The sequence below is a fragment of the Gambusia affinis genome, linkage group LG20 (genome assembly GCF_019740435.1).
Source record: "Gambusia affinis linkage group LG20, SWU_Gaff_1.0, whole genome shotgun sequence".
Classification (NCBI taxonomy): Eukaryota; Metazoa; Chordata; class Actinopteri; order Cyprinodontiformes; family Poeciliidae; genus Gambusia; species Gambusia affinis.
In genome coordinates this window covers 14,472,371-14,488,374 of record NC_057887.1, presented here as the reverse complement: position 1 = coordinate 14,488,374, position 16,004 = coordinate 14,472,371, and the positions used below count along the sequence as shown (strand labels likewise).

Genomic DNA, 16,004 nt, shown 5'->3' with positions numbered 1-16,004 from the left:
GTTTTTAATTTTATAATAGCATTTAGAAATTGCATACCACTCAGCTAGACCCAACAGGTTCAGGTTATAAGAAAGTGTTTTTAAGTAAAATAATGCAATCAGATAAAATGACTAAATAGCTAAGGATTGTTCCACTTGCACTAAACTACTATTGCAATCTTTCCACAGAGTTTTCTTTACAGCGTTTAGTTGTTAATGAAAAAGAAAAATGAGGTTAATGGAAAAAAGCCTGCCAGAAACACAATGTTAAAAAGCTGAAGCAAAAGATCGCTGTTGCATTGCTGCCTCTAATTGACATGTATAGCCATGGTTCCTGCATTTAATAAATTTGGCTTTGTGATGCGTGTTATATTAATGGACTTTCCCTTTGGTGGAGCCAAAGTGATAAAACAAAATTAGTCAGCCTAGAAGTTACGGTAGATGCTTTATCCCCACAGGTTGAATGAGGACGCTAAAATTTGCACATTTAATAGATTCCCCACAGGCACATCAGCAGAGTGACAGTCACAGCTCTGCTGACTCATGTGGAGTTTAAAAAAATGCAAGGAATGAGAGGTCATTTTTAATTCAAGGTGTGATGTCTTAAATAAGCATAAGTGATGGGGAAAAAGGGCAACTTCGTTTTTTCTAAAGACATTTAAAAAAAAAAATAATGACCTAGATTGAATTTGCAGTACTCCAGAGATTTAACTTAAGGACAAATGCAATAATCTTCCAGGAAATGCCCAAACAGTTGCCCATAGTGCCTAACTGACAGGGAAGAGAGCTGTGCCTCTAGAACAAGGTCAGATGTGAGCATGTTGATGTGTTTAGCCATATGCATGTGACCCGATGAGATCTGTTTTTGCGAGCTCTGTGTAGAAAATAGTAGGTCAGTCCACTTGACAAACGTGGCCTTCGATGCAAAAAGGAGCAGACGTGCATTAAAAAAAATGGTCAGCTGTCTGAGCTTACGTGCTGAATTGTGTTGTTTATGGAAGAGGCCATGGGGTGGTGTTTCAGCCAGAGGTGAGAAACGAGCGCTGTAGCGGTCGTCCGGGTCTGATCCCAATGGGTAATAAATCAGATATGTGGAGCCTGGGACACTTCATTTAGCCTATGGTGCCGATGTGTCAGAAAGGATTACGATCTAGTGCAAATATGATACAACAACATCCAACCGCATATGCACTGTTATGCTTGAAAAAAGAAAAAAACCAAAAAGATCTGCTATGTTTGTTTTGAAAAGCTAAATCTACAATCTGCCACATTTGAAATAATTAAAATTCAGGTCCTCTGATATTAAATAAATATAGGGTTTCATTTCACAAGGCAGAATTCTTCGGAGAGTGCATTCAGAGAAAGCATGTCAGGTGCATTTATCTCCCATTGAAAATGTCAGCATCTGTACAAACATGCAGAGGACACTGGCAGTGAGAGCACACAGTCTTGCAGATGAACAGATATAATACTGACATATTCAGAGAGACAGAAGAACAGAAAGATCTGCCTTTCTTCAAAAGAAAGGCTTTATATGCTGGACAGTGAGGGTAATAATTGGAAAATGAATGGGTTTGAGACATCCAGCCTGAATTCTCCTACTTTACATTCTGGTGACTCTCTACTTTCTCAGCTCAATCAACCTTATGGCAAAGAGGTCAGGAGTCATTCAGTAATTTTATTCATACTTTACAATGGACCACTTGATAATAATTCTTTCTCAACAGAACACGGGTTTCTCAGGAAAAAAACAAACAAAAATCCAGCAAAATAATCCCCTAACCTTGATTTTTTTTTTCTTTGGCTCCTTTCAAAACAAACTGCTTGGTATAGAAAGTAATATTTAGAACACACTGGAACGTCTTAATGCCAAATACCAAAAATGTTATTAATTTCAGCCATTCAGCTGAAAAGGTAAAAAAGTATGTAGCTTAGTGATTGAGTAATGAAGATATAAAAATCCCTAAGTATTTAATAAAAACAGCATTATTAATGTTCCGACCTACAGAATCATAGGAAAGACAGTTAACCTCATAGTTATCTAGTTGATAATCATGGACACACTCCACAGGCCACTCAGGTCACTCATTAGGAAGTTTGGTATGTCCTAGCAATACTGGAAAAAAAACTGTGGTAGAAATAACACAAGCAGAAGAGATAACTGCAAGAAGAATTTTTAAAGAACATTTACAAAATATGAACTGGGGTAATAGTCAGAGCACTAAGAGCCACTGCGCATATCCAGGATAAGAGACATGGCTGCCACATTTCATGAGTTAAGGCACTCCTGAAACAGTGACACCACTAGAAGGATATTACTTGAGCTAAGGAGACAAAGGACAACGCTCATATGTACAAAGAGACAAAAGAACAAGGAAAAAGCCTTTGTTCAACAGAAACGCTTTGTATGCTGGACTGCTGGGGTAATAATTGGAAAAGGAATGGCCAGGGTGGAGATATCCAGCCTGAATTCTCCTATTTTACATTCTGGTAGCAATATTTTCTGAGCTGTATGTATGATTGAATTAAAATGACTTTTTTGAAATGACATGCTGTGTATTGGTGTAACATAAATAAAGTGAACTAGCTCACTTTATATATTGGGTGGTCCAGAATCCTCTTCCAATTTTTTTTATTTTTATTTTTTTCTTCCAATTTGTTTGGTGCACGGAATTTAAGGTCCCAGAGTCTGGGCAAAGAGTGGAGAGACACAGAATCCAAGATAACTGACATCCAGTATGACATTTCCATTGTTGGTGATTGTTTGGACAGCCATGTAATTTGCTGGTGTTTGTCCATTTTATGTCATCAAGAACAAAGTCAATGTAGACATCCACATCAGAGCGTGTCAGGCTTTCCCCTACCGACAGACTTTATGGAGATGTTGATTTCAGGAATTGGCACCTGACCCACACTGCCAAATGTACCAACACCCGGTTTATTGAGCGTGATCTCCCTGTGCTCGGCTGACCGGCTAAGTGCCTCGACTTAAACCCTATTAGAATTTATCGACTATTATAAAGACGAGGATGAAAGACGCCATGGCTAACAATGCAGAAAAACTGTAGGCTGCTATTAAAGCAACCTGGGATACCTTTAAACATCAGCAGATGACCTCCATGCCATGTCGCATTGACGCAGTAATTCATTGAAAGTAGAGTGCATATTGGGTGCAGTATATGAACATAAGTTTCAATTTCCACCCAAAATTGAGAGAAATACATCCCTCAGTTAATCAATACAAGTCTCATTTCAATACAAACACGTGTGTGAAGATAATTACTTTTCTCTGAGTAGGTCTTGCATTTGCAATCTTAATAGAGTGAGAAAAGTATCATTTCACAGCAGAAACACTGAGGTTTTCCAATTTGTTTGGTGCTTTGCTGCATCTTCCAGACATCCTGAAAACAGCTTCCTCACAGAACTCCGTGGTCATTTCAGTAATCATCTGCCTGTCGAGCATCAAACAAACATCTGCTTGCACAGCAGAAGGCTGCCATCTCCAGCTTGTATAAAAGATGCTTTGTGTTATGCTCTCGCTCCCCTGTGACACTACTGGCCAACTGGCTCCACAAACGAGGGCCGTCGATATTTCATGGAAGCAGGACATGCTAGAGATTACGTCACCTGGCGACAGTCTGCTGAAAAGTTAGGTGTTACCCACATGTATACAGCTCAGAAAAATGAAAGAGAAATAGATGCTTTGCTTAGAGGAGAAAAGAAAGAATTATTCTTGCCAAAATATAAAGTTTCTGCATTTAGAAATGTTTTTGCAGGCAAAAACATTATGTCAGATAAATGACATTCAAATACTGCCGACTCTCTCTCCTCTAAAGGAGCGAAAAATGTCACAATTGAACACAAGGGAAAAAAAGGGTGTTTGTAGAGAACAAGTGAGGAAAAAAAAGAGACACAGTTTAAACTGAACATCATTTACCATTGTCAGAGAGCGGTCATAGGAGAAAGGCCGAAAAGTATAATTATTCTATCTTTTTCGACATCTATAAGCATGTGGCGTGTTTGCTTTTTGTAAATCAGCGGGCAGAGATGGAATTCTATTTTTTGTCAGAGCCTTAAAAACACACTGCAGAGTCACAATGCAAGCACCATACCGGTGGTATAATAATTCATCCTCTCTGCTTGCTTTTTCTCATGCTTCTGTTGTACCAAAAATTGACATTGTCTTTATTTCTGTTCAATGAGAAAGTAGATTAAGAAACAAGTCATTTTTGTACCTGTTAAAGAAGCGCATTACTCAACGGTATGTCCTTTTGCTTATCACCAGGTGTTAAAAAAACAAACATTTTGGACACTGAAAAGTCCTACTGAAAAAAATTCAGCAAGGAAACAGTAAATCAGCATTAGATTCATTCTGTAATATCTTTAAAAAACATTGTATTTAGTGGGAATCACAGTTTTTGACTTGCAACATATTTTGGTGGATGTCAAGTGCATCTTGTGAGGGTCTAAACATAAAGAAATTGTCCTGAGTTTGTAAAACATGCTTATGATGCGGCCTTCTTTTGTATGACACGTATCGTATCTTGGGGTGGCGTGCATAAAATTCACTGTCAGGTTAAGTTGCTTTTTTCACCCAAAGATGACAGGTTTCTTATTTTACATCATACTTAATAAATGTCCAACCATCTCGGGCTGAATGTTAATGCTCTGTGCACTGTTTGTGAGAGCCACCAAGTGGTCAAATATTGATGTCAATAAACTGAGAAAACAGGATGAATGACCCTGCTGTTGGACCCACCTTAAACATTTCACACAGCTAGGTGAGAAGATTTTCATAGCAGGAAACAAAAGGTCTGCAAATTGCTACATTATCATCATGTTGGTGCAGAGATAAAAGATTAAAGCACATTCATATTTTTTCAGCAGTTGTGCATGTATAAAGTGAGATGCAACAATACTAAGGTTTCAAGCACAATATCAAGAAACCAGGATCCCAAGAAAGACACTCCATTCAATGGTGGACAAAAGCATTTTAAAGCTACAAAATTATCTCCACTAACACCATGAAAAGCACATTTAGCTGTAGCCCTGTTCAATTTCTGCTTCTGCTAATTTTGCATCATATTTTCTTCCACGATCTACTTCAAAACCAAACAAAATATTACAACATTTTGATAAAAATCAGCAATGTTATAATCAATGTTCTTGGATTAAAGCTTCGTTGGCTCTGCACACAACACAAACAAGTCTGTCCTTAATGTTTGGTCAAGAATCCTTCAGTTTTCCACCTTTCCTTTATGCCAATTTGGGAGGGTGTGAAAACATGTGCTAGTAAATCTCACTAGAGGATGGAGGTTATGGGTCCTAACTGACTTATGGATGCATATCCGTATGTCAGTTATATATATATATCTGCAAAAAACCTCTAGAATCATAATGCATAAACAACTGCAGAACCCTGCATGTTCCCTAAGTTTGTGTTTATTTGTTATATGTAATACTCAGGAAACGTTGTTTGTCTCTGTGATTCTTGACAGATTTTTATTTATTTATTTATTTATTTTACAAAGCATCTCTCTTAATTTCTCTTAGGAAACATGGTGAGCAAGGAGGGTGGCAAATGCATGCTCACCAACTCAGAGTCCGACTCAGAGGCACCGCCTTTGCCCTCCACTTCCCTGGCACTGGAGTATTCCCTGGAAGCCAGTCGACAGGTGAGAAAGAGAAACAAAGCCCTGCAAGTGCGCTTCAAGGACATCTGTGAGGCACAGAACGAGCAAAGGGAGGCGGAGCTGCAGGCGGCGGGAAAAGGCGGCAAGCCAATGTCGTACAAAGTGGCGTACCGCAAGTACATGACCGTCCCTGCCCGCAGGTCCATTCCAAACGTCACAAGGAGCACTGGCGTCCAGACGTCCCCAGACCTAAAGAAACGTTACCAGACCTTTCCCTTTGAGCGCAAAAAAGGCCACACATTTAAACACGTGGCAGCAGTGGAAACGTATAAAGGTCACAATAACGGCTTTGTCATGGAGGCGAAGCAATCCAAAGTGGCCGAGCAGAATTTAGACGAGGAGGAGGGAGTGAGAAGTGGGAGAGGAGTCCTGAGGACCAGGGCTCTGCTCCATACTAATGAGTGCGTTGCCACAGTGGAGCAGCACAGTGCACCTGATGGCCTGTGCTCTGACGCTCTGCTGCTCAGTTGCACTGCAGACACAGACTGCCTTGTGGGTACGCCGAGAGGAAGCGGAGCTGGAACACAAGGAGAGTACCAGCTTTGCAGCGTTCCGTCCAAAGCCGGAACTGGATTACAACACAGGGAGCCTGACGTAGACCGCCTGGCCAAGAGGCAGCTGCTCAATTTGGAGGAAGGCTCGTCCCGAACTCTCCCGGACAGAACCTCCAAGGTTACGGGCCCCATCGCCTGGAACTCTCTCACACAGGTGGAGTGCCTGGACAGTCCGTCTGTGCAGAGCAAGAGGAAGAAAGGCCTGCAGCTGAACGGACTGTCTAGTGAGACTCTACCGCGACCCAGCAGGGGCTGTACAACGCAGGCACAGTGCAGTACAGGGCAGCCTTCAGCCCGGCTTTTGCGGGGCATGGATGAGCCTCCGTCAGGCTGCATGGGCGGTCAGGCTGATGGGGCTCCCTCTGACCAAACACAAGAAGCCTGCAAACAAATAGTGCCTGTAAATCAGGACGGGGATGTAAAAGCACAGCTTCAAGCCATGGAAAACCTCATCAGTTCCAGTCAGGAGACCATCAAAGTGCTGCTGGGCGTCATCCAGGAACTGGAAAAGGGAGAGGCCCACAGAGAAGGGTAGGAGACCTCACTTGCATCTTAACACCAGAAATTCAAACATACATTTTTTTTTCTGCTATGTCATGGAGTTCAGCTTCTTAGAAATTTAAATTCAGAAAGAGAATTGCATAGAGCTCAATAAAAGCCATTGTTATACAAATAACATGAGGCCCAGACATTAATATAGCTCTGAAAATGAGTCTGCAGTCAGCCATGACTTAAGTTATTCTGGAAAGTGTACAACTTTAGCAACTAAATAAACAGAAACAAAACTACTTGCTTTATCAGAAAGAACAGGCATGCATGAAAGCCAGTTTGTGCCTCAAACCTAAAAAAACATGAGCTAAACCAAGTGTAATTAATTGTTCACTGTGTTAAAGGGCTGGAGGTCAGAGGGTAAAGTCAGCATTTGTGATCAAAGCTAATCCTATGTCTGCTCATTGGAGCTGCTAGTAAACCACACTGCAACATTTTTTTTCAGCTTTTACAGACATGCCTTGGAGTGCTTTGACATTGTAATGACATTTTGAATGATAATTTTCCTCCAGATATTCTGCAGCTGCTGCTGAGAATACTTGCAGATGCCTTGAAAAATATTATATGTTATGTTAAAACCACAAACCTCAGTGTATTTTAATTTAATTCAATGCCCATTCATCTCAAAGCATTAGTTTATTGAGATGTTATATAAACAAACATACAAAATTTTCAGCAATCGTCATACCTTGCCACAAGTTTTCAATTACATTTAGGTCTGGACTTTAAGTGGGTGTAATTCACTTTTGAGTTGAAGTGTGGAGCAGTTGGTAGCACCGTTTACAGCAGCAAGAAGGTCCTGGGTTCAAATCCCAGAGTGGGTCTTTCTGCATGGAGGTTGCATGTTATCTCCTATGAAAGTTATGTTCTCTCTGGGTACACCACCTTCCTCCCGAAGTTCAAAAAAGAATTGTTGGGTTAATTGGTCTCTCTAAATTGTCCTCGGGAATTTATGTGATGTATGGTCACACGTTTCCTTTGTAATAAGTAAGAATACTAACTTTTAGGTTTAGAAGGAGAAAAATACACATTATTTGGAAACATTGCTTTTCTTTTATTCCATTTCTTTGGAAAAACATCCCACTTGACAGCAAATTGCATCCAACTTTAGCCAGCCGCGCTCTCTAATGTTTATCTAGAATGTATGAGGACTCAGCAAAAGGTCCAGACTGTGAAAAAGCCATTACTGTCCAATGGATGTGGAGTTTATACAAAAGGGCAGCAGATAGTATCGGATCTGGCGAAATAGACAGTCCGTCCAAAGTGACCCGGCAAACAAAAAGGACGATTTGTTGAGCCAAATGCAACAGCTCAGATTCTCAGATTCTTATCTGCTTTCAACAGCACCGGGTCAAAGTTTGGAGGAAAATATGCCAAAATATGACACATTTCTATTTCTCATAACTCAGAAATGTCTGATGACTAGTTTTAGTCAGAACATGTCAGATGAGATAAGGGTTAAATTATAAGACATGGCATGAGGGAGCCAAGGATGGGAGTTTACACCATCTTAAAAAGTCAATTATCCTCCTCCAATCTCAAATAAGGTAACTCTAATCCTCTTATCACCCAACTCATAAAAAAGTGCTATGAGTGAAAAGTAAACAGACATGATGTGTAGAACCGCAATCCATCTTCAGTGTTGCATGGCACATCTGCTTTATCAGATGTGCCTCTAGTGACAGGTGGGGAAGAGGAGGTTTTATTAACTTAAATTTGTTGCTGTTTATTAACAGCATATGTTCAGAGGAAAGCAGAAAAAAAAACATGTTTCTGATGATTAATCACTAAAACCTGTCTTCTGTTGGAGTCAGTGAGCAGCATAATCCCCCTTGTAATCCATTCAGGGCCAAAATAACCCATTTCCACCTATGCAAGAACAGTTTTCTTCATGTACATGTTTCCATTATTGTAATGTGGAGATTACGTGAGACATGAAAAAATAAAGATTTGGACTATTAACATTGCTTCATCCTTCATTTTCCTATTTTACCTATTATTGTAACTAATACAAAAGGTGGAGCCACCTATATGCTCAAGGTGAATGAGTGCAGTTATGTCTATTAAACAGCTTCCTAACTCAGAGATGACCTAATCTAATGCAATATGTCAACTCAGAGGCATTTTCAAATTATCTGAATAATGAGTCCTTGACTAAATTCAGCTCTTGATACCTCCCATTTGTTAAATATCTGCAATATTAAGCTAAGATATACAACAATAAATTAAACATATGTATGTACTACAGGCTCATTACAGTATGGATCTAATGAATGTGATTTTTCCCCACCTATATAGCTCAATACACACTCAACAACAACAGAGAAATTTGTTCCGTCTCCCAGAGGTGCATGATGTCATTCTGATATAGGAGTTCTTGCAGGTTGCTGTTGAAGAATATTCTGGACACAATATTTTTTCTTGTGTGGTATTCTAGAAATATGAGTGGGAGAGATCAATGTAGAACTAGGAGTTCTGAACTTGAGTCCTTGTACAGCATGGTGCAGATTGGACAGAAAGAAATGTGTTCTTGTTCCTGCCACCTTCAGTAAAACTACAAAATTCTCTCTTCTTGCTGATCTACATGACTTCAGGGAAAAATAATAAAAGGCCCTAAATAAAAAAATTATTTTAAAATAAATAAGGATGAGAAAAAAGGAAGCTCTGCCTCAAAAATAAGTTGAATTTGAATAGGTTTTGATGTTATTCTTAGTTTTATTTTTTTTAGGATAGATTTCTGAGCTATACCATGTTTCAAATATTTTGAGGTATGTCAGCATGTCTATTTTTGGGTGAGTGTAACGTGTGGAGAACCAAAAGACTTCTTCCAAGTTTCCTACAACTCAGTTTCAATAACTTTCCAGAATTGCCACCCTCATGGTAGCAGTATGTTGGACTCGCTGTGTACTTTCTGTTGACTTTTGTTCAAAATATTTTGGTTGAGGCATTGCTTTATTGGAGAATTGTTCCCTCTGGCTTTGGATGATGTGCGACTGAAGGATTTCATCTTCATCTTTTTTTCCCACAGTAACAAGCATTGAGAAAAAATTTGGTTCCTTGGCAGGAGTAGTTTTGATTTCAAAAGAAAATGAAGAAGCTACAAGTTTATGCCATTATAGCATATGTTTCAAACTTGATTTTAATAAACTAAGAAAATTACATCCAGGTATATAACGTTGGCTAATTTACAGACCAACGATTGAGTTTTTTCATTTAACTTTTCTTGTGAAAACAAGGGTAAAAAAAACAATTTTTTATTTGACCTGCTGATGGTTGTTCAAAGCCAATCCAAAGACAAATTAGCTGACTAAATGTTATTCCTAGATATGAAAACACTAAGCAGCATTATGGCTATAAGGCAATCTAATATAAATATGTTGGATCCATACTGCACAGCTTGGGCACATTGCTGTGTTATAAGAGTGTTGGCAGACTAGAGGCAATTAATTACTTTCTCTGGGACTTGTTGCTAACCTGTCTATTAGCACTCTGTATGTGTGCTTGTTTTCTCACTGCTGGACAGCCACCCACACAGTGACCTTTGAGAAAGCTCTCCTGGTCATAACCAAGGGTGGAGGGTGTATAAAAATACATTTAATGGCACTTTTGGCTTCACTCTTCTCAGGGAACGCCTGCCAAAATGAGCCCTGATGTCTTATTTCCTGGCCAAGAGCAAAGAGTAGGAAGACACTGAGAAGGTCTGAGAGAATACTGTGAAGCTGTTCAGATGATTCAATCCAGTTGGCTGTGCAGACGGCTGCTTATTGATTGGCTTACCGACTGAGAAGTTTACGACCTTTCACGCTGCTCTAAAATATAAACTTGGAAAGCCAATTAATTACATTTCATACACAAATAATCCGCGGTGGAAATGTTCTGTTTGCAATTGCTTGAATTTCTTATGATATTGCTGTCAGCGTCTCTCTCCCCTGTCTGAACAAGAGGCAGTGCAGTAGATAAAAAGGAGGAATTTATGATAGGAGCTTAATTTTTAAAGGTGCTGCAACCGATGGGCAGCGTGACAAGTGCAGTGGTGACAGAGCTAAGTGTTGTTTCAGCCGGGCAGCGGAGATGAGAGACAACATTTACTAGGGAATCCAAAAATATTCTCGCTGAAAGGAATAACGTGGCAGCATTTACTGCAGCTTCTGTTTGAGAATGTGACTTTCAACAATAAATGTTTAAGTCCATCTAAACAAATGAGGCCCGTTTATTTGCACATCTCTGTCCTTATTCCAAGATGCTGTGAGATGGTTTTGTGAAAGTAACAGTTTCCTGTTTTCCACAGCCCAAAGGCATGTGTGTTCACTTTATTGTTGACTGTTCACAGTTGTTACCGTCTGTGTCTCACCCATATGATTGCCTCATAACTTCTTCATTTGTCATCACATGGCAACAGAGATGAGCTCCAACATGCTGGTCTGAGTAGAATAAACTACATATAAATTATAAACTTCGACTGCATGGATATTCCTTCAAGTCTAGACAAACTCTTAATCTTCATTTTAAAGGCCAGCTGTTGTTGTTTTCCCGGTTTAGTTAGCTGTATTAGTAATGTTATCCAACAAATATTGTCAGCAGCAGCCTGACTGACTCTGTTAATGGGATTTTATGATTTCTATATTATAATAAACCCTTCAATTGTAAGGGAACAATAAAAAAAAAGAAAATAAAAAAAAAAGAAAAAAGAAAGAAATCCAACATTTATTTTGACGGCTATTCTGGAGTCGCAAGCTCTCATTTCTTTGGTATTATAGCAACATTAGTACCAACTGTGTGCGCCTCTGATGACTCATGCTTGAAAGAGAGATTGATGGAGAATGTAGAGTTTATAACATTGCATAAAGTCGTACATAAGTGCTGGACAATATATCATCATAGTGATATCAATTTGGACATAATGGAAAGGATGGCTTGGAATGCAATTTTTGTTAGTTGTTGCCTATAAAACATTAAATTCAGTGAATATCCACTGTAGCCCATAAGAGTCATATTCAGAAGACCAATACCTTGGTCTTCAACAACTTTTGTTGTCAAGGTTGAAGTAAATACAGACAAACAACTCAAAAACCTAAAATAGATGTCACTCTCGTATGTAAAAGAACATTTTCACAGTTCATGTCTGTCTAACAAACTATGTCTATACAACAAGGAATGTGGCAACACCAACGTTTTGGCTAGCAGTGACCACCACTGCAAAAAGAACCACAAACAGGCAGGGGTTCTGCTGCTTTTTTAACTCAATAGATGAAATACATTTTGAATGATATACAACATGTCGTCATGACAGTAAAGGGATTTAAAGATGCTTTTGAATTTTCTATCCAATCAATATATGTGCACAGTAAATATCATTACTTTATGTCACATTACTGATTTATACATCACAATGAAACCAAGACAGGCAGCATAAAAGCAAGCGGGCTGAAGTCCAAAACTATTTGTCTTTAGTTTACTTAGAGGCCCTAAATGATTCTGAATTTACAAGTAATAACTCATTCAACTCCTTTAAGACATTGCTCTGCACCAAACAGAATAATCAATGGGAAGATTATTCAGCAACGAATACATAAAAAAGGTCAACAGAGGAAAGCAGGAAAAGAAAATGAGCAGCACATAAGAGAAAATTAATAATTTCAGATTGCTAAAATTTAAAACACTGTATTACCTATGCAAAGCCAATTTCTTCTTTCTATTTTATGTCAAAAGTAATGTGCTATATTTGCAATGTTACAAACTTTAAGTCCTTGCTTAAAACTTTAAACTTTCAATGCAAATATCAACCTTGCCTTTAGTTGCCATTTGACCTGATCAGCCTCCATACAATGACCCACAGCTAATGGATGATAATGTGCACTTTCTACTGGGCAGAGGCCACAGAGGAGGGCAAAGGAACTCCTCGTCACCCTCATTTACCCCAGGCTCCCTAACGAAAGATGACAAATAAGATGAGAAAGGAAAGGTGTGAGGCAGCAGCTTAACAAGTCCTGCAATTACTCATTCACGACTCTCATCTTCCCCCCCAGACTCTCCTATCGAACTGGACAGGACACGGCCAACTGTGACACATGCCGGAACAGCGCATGCATTATTTACAGGTGAGTGGTCGGTCATCTTCAAAGACAAAAAGATCCACATGTAACCTGTCCCTTCCTCTCTTTGAGAGCGAGCGGAGGAGTAAGACAGGGTCAGGATCAGCAGAGGGGAAGCAACAATGGAGGCAAGGCTAATGTGAAATACTGCTCATTAGTGCCGAGTGGGCATGGGATGTTTACACAGCACCATTTCTCTCAAAACCCATACATCTTTAGCCAACTCTCCAATTATGGCCCCTCAGGCCATTTTATTCACTGACTGGTACCAAGCAGGTGTGCAGTTAGCAGGACAAAAGGGTGCGCGACTGAAAAACAGAGAGGTCACATGCAAGAAAATTGAGTGAACATGGGGCCGTGAAAGGTTAAATTAATTAATGTCAAACATCATAAAATTTTATTGGTGGGTCCAGTTGCCATGCCAACTCAAAAACTACGCTCAGCCTCCAGTAAGCTAATTTTATAAGCTGTAAAGACATAAGTACAAAGCCATTAGTTAATCAAGAATAAAAGTAACATCTCATTATTGTACTTGTTTTATCACAAGAGTGGTTTTAATTTTAGTGCTGGCTCTTCAATCAGTCTAAAATAGTTTGCTTTTTCACAGCATCACAGCAAAATGATTATTTCTGGCTAACAAGCAGCTTATGATTATTTCCTTTAAAAACGCAAGATAGAAAACTGACTCTTGACATTTGACTGAATGATTTTCAGGCAGTTTTTTCCATTTCTAGTTACATCCGCACATACGTAAATCAATAATCATTAAATTTAGCTGGAATGGGCTTGAGTGGTGACCAATTGGTTGGAATCTTTTGAAAAAAAGCGTCTCTAATTTTGAGATATATAACAAAAAGAGATTTGACAGACATTCAATGAACACATAATAGCACTGTGGGAGTCCAAGTGCCTGGCTCTAGTCTGACTTTCTCACGAATTCATAGGACATTTTGACACAAGCTGAGAAGAACATGTGCCAGTGGTAAGCACTCAAATAGAAAGAAAAAAAATCCAAAAACAAAAGTGAGGTAAAAATGAGAGACCAAAAATGAGAGACCAAAAATGAGATCTTTAAGCTCCAAGGAGGATAAGAAGCTATCAAAGCTTTCGTTAATGGTCACTGCCACTCCATGCAGTCTGAATGAAGAACCATTTAAATCATATTTTATCTCAAACTCTCACCATAACCGATGAGCCTCTGGCTAAACTTCAGTCGAGATGCACAGTACAGCTGTGTGTCTTCTGATGTTTGAGTCAGAGGAATTCCACATTATCTTGAAGTGCTTTCACAATCGCTGCAGGTCCCCCAAACCACCGCAGGGATGACAACATGAGAAAGGTGCCCTAAATGCAGCTTGGCATCAGTAAGATGAGCTGAGTCTAGATGAATGATGGCATTTGACATGAATTACACAGACAGAGCACTAACTAAAAGGATATGATTAACTAAAAGGGTTACAGGTGAATATGCTAAAAATTAACTTACCTATTCAATAACCATGGCAATTCTTTCAGCAACTGATATGCCTCTGGCTAAACTTCTACTTCTATATGCTGAAAGATTCTATAGTTGCGAAAAGCTCATATTAGCTGAAACTGTATTTGATCCAATGAAATGTTTGATTTCAATGGATCAAATATTTATAAAGACTTTAAATTTTCAAATAGGAACTATAAAAAGTACTTTCATTTGATCAAGATCCAATAAATATTATGCATCAGTTGTAAAACACAACACTTATTTCTTGCCTCTACGTCATATAAAGACTTCAAAGAAAATGTCACACGTGAAATAACCAGCAAACCTGAGAAATCCACATCGTCTTCTAAAACTGCACCAATCAATTGAAAAGCTAAATTTTTTGGAAGGAGAGAAGAAAAACTGAAAACTCTGCACATAACGAGGCTCGTTTTTTGACAAAACCTTGTCAGCACTTGGCAAGGTTTCCACTTGATAAAGGGCAGAAATATCCCACAGAGCCGTTTGAAATTTGTTACATTGACCCCCGTTCATCTTGAAGACACTCACTCGACATGCTTAATAGCTTTGATTGGACACAGAATCAAATATAGCAGTTGTATTCACAGAGGCAGAGGGATTAAACAGCAATCTAATTACTCAGATCTCCATGAAAACAACCTCTCTGGAGGTGGAAGAACACAGGATAGGAAAGCAGAGGCACAGAAATAAAAAGGATGCAGCGTTTTGGTATGTGGGAAGAATAGCTGTCAACGGCGTCTAGCAGGATTTTCTTGTCTTTAGCAACCGCTTGTACCACTGTAGTCTAGTTTTAACAGGATCCTAGGTAAATATGTGGTAAAAGTTTTGATTTTCAAAACAGTGATCACATCGATCACAATTTTGAGACTACTGCTCTGAAATAAGCCGTTAAACACTGAATGTATACTCAAATGTTTAAAATATTGGTGTTTTTAATACATCATCAAAAGGTTGAATGAGGCCAACAATGGTAGGAGAACCGCAAATAAACAGAAACAGAATATGTTGCATCATTAAAGGGCAAAACCCCTTAAAGACGCACATTGTTCTGGGAAATGGGAATTGTGTAAAAATTTGGTAAAATAAACCAAGATTTCTGTTTTTTGGTACGTGATATCCAAGAAGCTCAGGTAATCTGGAGAAATCTCCATGGACAAATCACACAGTTGAAAATCAAAGTGAATGTTTGTGCTCTTCCAGCTCTCAGACACTTTTTGAACATGAGAACACTTCATGCAATCATTCAGTACAAAGACGTCTATTAAAAAATGCATGTTGAAGTATTATGGGCAAAACCCATGACCTATAGAAGCAGCAGAACTTGTATGCAATAAAAAAAAATCCACTTTATGATCAGGTCAGTCTGCCATGGCCCACTGTGCCTGTATAACATGTACCCTTAGTGTTGGTTTAAGCTGTATTTGTATGCATATCAGTGCTATTGTGCTGAACTCGGTCTGACAACTCCAGGAAACATAAGGGTCCATAAATCATTTTCCCTACAGATAAGTCAGGATTCAACTGTCCAGTTTTTTTAAATAATCAATTTGTCCAAGAGAATATGGTATAATCCAAACAAACGCTTAGCATAACAACAGCCAGCTTAATGATGTTGTTTGTCTAGGGGCTCGCACTT

At 39.0% G+C, this 16,004-nt stretch overlaps 2 protein-coding genes across 6 annotated transcripts in view; one reads left to right on the top strand and one right to left on the bottom strand.

Annotated features, from left to right (window-relative positions):
- dock1 (dedicator of cytokinesis 1) overlaps positions 1-16,004 on the bottom strand; it is a 221,114-nt gene that overhangs the window by 91,080 nt on the left and 114,030 nt on the right. The window lies entirely within an intron of this gene.
- Positions 1-16,004, top strand: part of LOC122823795 (inhibitory synaptic factor 2A) — a 37,489-nt gene that overhangs the window by 8,508 nt on the left and 12,977 nt on the right. For both annotated transcript variants that reach the window (XR_006369392.1, XM_044103790.1), the window contains exons 2-3: positions 5,533-6,757; positions 12,802-12,873. Coding sequence is in view for 1 of the 2 variants with exons in the window: in XM_044103790.1 (XP_043959725.1) it covers positions 5,538-6,757; positions 12,802-12,873 (1,292 nt within the window). In the remaining variant the exon portion in view is untranslated. The remainder of the gene's footprint in view (positions 1-5,532; positions 6,758-12,801; positions 12,874-16,004) is intronic.